At 31.8% G+C, this 6,011-nt stretch overlaps 1 protein-coding gene across 1 annotated transcript; it reads left to right on the top strand.

Annotated features, from left to right (window-relative positions):
* Window positions 1-2,510: 2,510 nt before the first annotated feature.
* LOC105194336 (protein LLP homolog) lies at window positions 2,511-4,560 on the top strand. Its single transcript, XM_011159213.3, has 2 exons — window positions 2,511-2,855; window positions 3,737-4,560. The coding sequence occupies exons 1-2, from the start codon at window positions 2,693-2,695 to the stop codon at window positions 4,024-4,026; spliced, it is 453 nt and encodes a 150-aa protein (XP_011157515.1). The 5' UTR covers window positions 2,511-2,692; the 3' UTR covers window positions 4,027-4,560.
* Window positions 4,561-6,011: the final 1,451 nt, after the last annotated feature.

Here is a 6,011-nt window from a genome sequence, read left to right as displayed (position 1 = left end):
TATAGATATATTTAATAAATTTTTATCTATAGACTGATTGCTAGAATTCTATGACTAACAAACTGGTGTTGATAAAAATTGTGTTGCGTTAATATTTATCAAGTTATTTTAAAACAACAAAATAGGGTATTTCATTTTTCCCCTTGTATATTATACGATTTTAATATTAGTATACGATTTATATGTATAATATACGACTTTAATATTATATGTACTGAAAGGAAACCAAGTTTAGTAAGCAAAGAAGTTTTCAAGAACTTATCAACCAATTTCTCTAAAGTTTTTAACGTTAAACTGATAGGTCTAAAGTTCTTGGTCAGGATATTATCTTTACTATCAAGCTTAGGTAAGAAAGCGACTCTGCATGCATAAATAGTGCCAGGCTTGTTTCTTACGGAAAAATTACAAGAATACGCAGAAATTACTGTTAAATTACCGATAAATTTCTATTAAAAAACTGCCTTTCTGTAGGTATTCATGGGGTAACTCAGTAAGTAATTATTTCATTAATTCATGTATCTGTATTTATATTTTCGTAAATTGAGTGTAAACATAAGAATACATTTTTATTTCAATGTTTGAAAATTTATAAAATATAATATATAATATTTACATGTAAAAAGAATTAACATAAGATTTGATTATTAGAAATTAGCATGTAATTATAATATGAGATAGTCTCATTAAACATACGTATTTATTTTTGCTATTGTTAATTTCTTTTATGTTTTAAATTTAAAAAATGATTAAAATATTATTTAATGTCTTTTATTACGTTCAAAAACCAAGAAGAATACAATAAATCTGTTATACAAAAATAATGTAGATTATAGCAGAGAATTACCTGCAGATTTCAAAAACTTTGGTAAGGATGCGCTCACATAGGATGCCGAAGGGCTGCGGAACATTTGTGATTGGTAGTGGCTTCATTCCGCCGATTCCATCGTTTTCTTTTTCTGTTTTCAGCGGAATAACTTTTGCGCATGTATTTGTCTTTTACGTGTTATCACGAAGAAAAACAAAAGACTTAATTAATTAATTAATAATTTATTAATTTTACTAATTCATCAAATAATTGTCATTACGATATCGATTTCATACTATCTTCTGATGCAATGTTATGTGTCGAGTTTTAGGTAAAATGGGATCACGAATTATTTATTCTTTGGTAATAATGGGTCCTACTAATTTTAGTAATTCATCAAATAATTGAGGTGGCAATCTAAAATAATATATTTTTTTTAGCTTAAACCTGCAAGATTTGCACTTGCTCTTTACAATAATCTTCTTTCTGCGTCAAAAACTCGGGATATGAAACAGCGGAAAAGATGCAAAACACGATTAAACGCGACACAACTTTGTAAAATACATCGCATCCGACTGACGACAAATGTTGGCACAAACGCTCGACAATTTACTTCACTTCCGATACTCCACGAAACTCTCAAGACACTCGTTCGCATCAAAAACTTGTACGGGACAATGAGGATGCAAGTTGAAATGCGCCGCAACGCGCCATGACCTTCCTTCCGCCGTCCTACCTAACCGATCGACTGCTGGCACTGCGTAGCAGCGGTGGTAGCGGTGCGCAGGCGCGTGGGCGTGACCACGTGCCAGACACGCCGCTACGCAGTACGCAGTGCCGGCAGTCGGTCGGTTAGAGAGCACGGCGGAAGGTCGCGGTGCGTCGCAGCGCATTTCAACTCGTATCCTCGTCATCCCGTACGAGTGTTTGATGCGAGCAAATGTTTCGAGAGTGTCGTGGACTGCCGAAAGTGAAGTGTCGGCCTTCGTACCGACATCCGTCGTGTCAAATGCATGGTGCAAAGTCGTGTCGCGTTCAATTGTGTTTCGCAGCTTCTCCGTTGCCTCTTATTCCGAGTTTCCGACACACTTGAGCACCAGGAGAGTTTCGAGAATTTCAAAAATGAAGGCTCGCACGTTCGTGCTAAATATGAATCAAGACGAATTGTGTGAGGGGAATCTTAAATGCTTCGTGTCGCTCAGACATCAAAATGATATCGGTTGAGATGGCACGAAGTCGCGTCGCGCGTTCAATCCGCGTCTTCTCCGTTGCCCCGTATCCCGTATCTCGAGTTTTTAACGGGCATGAGTACCGACGGTGCCGAAAACAAACCAAGTGTCGCGCGTTTGTGCCAAGTATGAATCGAGAGGAGGATCTTGGATCTTCGAAAGCGGCGGCTGAGACGGACCTGAACGGATCGAGCGATCAGCGAACGGTGAGTCAATTTATTTGTACGAGTATCTACTTATTTATTCGCCTCCACATTTCAGTATTTGTGTCTCGTCCTAATTGCGCTCGCATAAATTGCAACTCAATAAATCGCGCATAAGTTGATAGGAAAAATTTAAAGTTCGTGTATAACGCGCGTTCAACACTCATCTCTTTGTCAGGTGTGCCAACAGACGCGATTGATGTTCTTTACGAAGTATTAACTGACTGTATGTATGTATATTCATTGACATCGTAGTGTATGTTCACGTTGTAGAGATGGCGTATGGCGTCTCGAAAAATCGGTATCTATTTTATGAACGTAGAGGCACTTTAAAGCAAAGTCGCAGATTCTTTGAGAGTCGTCTCCCTATTACATGTATAACTGTTGGTGGAAACAGGTGGAAACATAACCTATTTCTTTAGCTGCATTCGTTTTGAAATACGCACGTGTGAGAAATGGCTAAATCTTTGCGCAGTAAATGGAGAAGAAAATGCAGAGCGATCAAGAGAGAACGTTACGCAGTAAAAGAATTAGATAGACTAAAGAAAACACTTGGTATTGACGATAATAATACGTCTAAGGATATCGAAATGTCTGACATCGCAGAAATCGCTACAGGTAAAATTTGCACTAATGCACTGTTTATCTAAACTTTTATAGAATATTTTAAGATTTTCTTGCTCTCTCTAGTCCGTAACTCAAAGTGTGATCCCTCAACGTATTTTTGTGGTGTACGCTTTTTATAATTTACTCACAAATACAAAACCAACAATTAATCTAGAAATTGAGTACAATTTATTTGTATATTTTTAGTACTTATAACACGTAAGTGTTATGCTAATCAACGATTTCAGGCTTGTATAAATAAGCTTTCTGTAATTTCAAAAACAAAGAAACAAAATAAACACTGAAAAGAAACTTTAATACTCTTTTTGGAGACCTTATGAGTGTGCTCTGATTTTAACTTATTAAGTTAATCCTTAGTATTTACTTTCATAAAATGTAATAAACAAAATTGATTTTTTGACCTTCTAAAGGTTTTTGCTTTCTTAAATGTTGGTTCCAAACGGTCTAATTTAGATGGATTCTTTTGGCAAGATACTCTTAGTGGTTTGCCATTACCTCTTGAGAAGTAGCGATTGAATAAATTTATTTTTACTCAGTAGGATTTGAATCTGTATCTTTTGCACAGAGAGCAGATGCCTGACTCTTTATGCCACGATCACTACAAGATTCTATATATAATGTTTTATAAATTACTCGATAAATTATAATCCAATAGGTTTAATTAAAATAAATCAAATAAATATTTTGTAATGCCAATAAAAAAGCCAAACACAAAATCATCACATGTACATTAAGATATTCTTCATAAAATTTATACATATTTCTTCTGATTATGCGATGACTTTATGTTTGGTTCTTTTATTAGCATTACTTAATATAGATAATGTTTTATGTAATATATGATATTTTATATTGTATTGATATATTGCTAGTTGTCAACGCCAAAAAAGTAAAAAAGGATATAAAGGCTAAGCAAGTTGAAACTTCAGAATCTAAGATCGAGGCAAATGAAGAACAAATGGAAGTGGATGATGTGAGAGTGTATAATAAGAAAACATTGCGGGATCAGTATGGTAATTATCCGGTATGGATGAGCCACAGGAAGATAGTCAAACACAAAAAAGGCAGAGCAAAAACACAGAAAGCAAGCAAGAAGACAAATAAAAGGCTTACTAGACGACAGAAGAAAGCAATTAAGGAAAAAATTATGGATACTTCATAATTTGTTAATTTTTAAGTAATATGAATATAGCTTTTTTTAAAAATAAAAATTAATGAAAGACAAACTCATTTTTTTTTAATTCTAAATTGCAGTACTGTTGGAAAGTTCTTAGACACTTGCCTCATGTAGAAAGTATTGTGCATACAAAATATTTATAAACGTTTGTAAAAATCCTCATTTTTGGGCTGTTTTTGTTCGTGAATTGCTATTCATGAAAAAAATGTGCAGCTGTTATATGATTTCAATCATTTGAAATTACAATTAGGTGTGGTTGTAGCACAAACTTATTTAAAAAAGTTTCTTTCGTGTCTGATTCTAAATTGGTAATATGTCTTCTTAAATTAACAGTTTTAGGTTTTATTTATGATCTAAGATTTACTTATTTTAATAATAATAATAATATATTTTTTGTGCAAGTATGCCGGAAACAGTGCTTTTTTCGAAATTGTAATATGTTACTGTATAATTTTTGATAAAAAAAAATATAACATAAAAGAGTAAGACTTATAATATATCTTTTATCTACTTGAATTATATCAATGAAATATTTTATCTTTACCTCTCTCTCTTAAATTCTCTTGCTCCAGTGTTATCTACAGAATCAATTGTTTGAATTGTGAAGCATTATATGCGAGGCAAATACATAGACTTAAAAAATAGAATAGAAGAACATAGAAATTACATTAAGAAAACTATGACATATAGTTATTACAGAATTAGTTTTAGTTATTACAGAACATCATATAGAATTCTCTTATGAGTTTGACTGGAATGGACTGGGGTCGAGATTTTGGAGGAGGAATTACAACTTTATTATAAACGGTTCATATCTGAAATGATATATATAAAAAAAACAAAGAAAGAGTTAAATTTGCAAAATGATACAGAATTTCTCGATCCAATATATTTTGATCTAATTTGGTGATTTTAATTCCTTTTTAAACGCTAATACTGTGTATGTGGAAGAACATAAAAAGTAACGAATTACAATAAGTAATGCCAAACTTGTTGCTTCTTTATATTACATTTTTATAATTTGGTAATAATGTTACAATTTTCCGCAATAGTAATAGTAAGGCCAGGATTGGATAATCATTTTTGATAATTTGTTATCATTACTTATTGAAAAATACTGACTTGTAACTTTACTCATTACGTAACGAGGTAAAGTAATGTGTTACTTTTGTATTATTTTTGCGCGTTCAGTAACGAGTCGACTAACGAGTTACTTTTTTCAATAAGTAATGTATGCAACAAATTGCTTGTCAAAAGTGACCGTTCTTCAACCCTGGTATTACCATTACTGTTATAAATTGTACGTCATTACCAAATCGTTATTATAAAAAAATAAAGTAACAGTAAAGTAACTACTTTCTATCTTTATAAATGTTTATTATTCATTTAACAAAGTTAGACTTAGGGACATGCTCTCGTAGGCACGTCAAAACAAAGCCTAATTTTGTTAATTTTTTGTGGAAAAACGAAATGAAGGAGTCGAGTTTCAATGTAACGATTGTATTGTTCTCTTTATTATTTTATTAAAATTTTAAAATAACGAAAAATAGCGTCATTATTAATTCTTGAAATTCTTATGAAGTTCAAGATGCATGACCTTTAAGTATATTTCGAAAATTAACTTAAAGATCATCACAAACAATGTTTTTGAAAACAAGTTTCATAGGAATTTGTATAACGACGCTATTTGTAATTTCCTGTATTTCTTAATAAAATTTATATGACAAAGAAAAATACAATTTTTAAAATAAAACAAACTCGACTCTTCTCTGTTTTTCTACAAAAAATTCATAAAATTAAGTTTTATTTTGACACATCATCTAGGTAAGTATGTTCGCTTAAATAAAACTATAAGTATTAGTAATCATTTTTAAAAAATCTCCAAAAATAATAACTGATCATTATGAGCATGTTCTATATTAGATATTTTAATATTATATAATGCATTATTTGCATTTTTATTAAAAACT

This window comes from Solenopsis invicta, chromosome 1 (genome assembly GCF_016802725.1).
Source record: "Solenopsis invicta isolate M01_SB chromosome 1, UNIL_Sinv_3.0, whole genome shotgun sequence".
Taxonomy (NCBI): Eukaryota; Metazoa; Arthropoda; class Insecta; order Hymenoptera; family Formicidae; genus Solenopsis; species Solenopsis invicta.
The sequence above is the reverse complement of the archived record's forward strand: the minus strand, read 5'-3'. Positions and strand labels throughout refer to the sequence as shown.

What these genes read in the sequence shown, in the direction of transcription:
- LOC105194336 (XM_011159213.3), top strand. Translation starts at nt 2,693, where the DNA reads ATGGCTAAATCTTTGCGCAGTAAATGGAGAAGAAAATGCAGAGCGATC. An exon ending in CATCGCAGAAATCGCTACAG is followed by an intron (nt 2,856 to 3,736) that starts GTAAAATTTGCA and finishes ATATATTGCTAG; the next exon opens with TTGTCAACGCCAAAAAAGTA.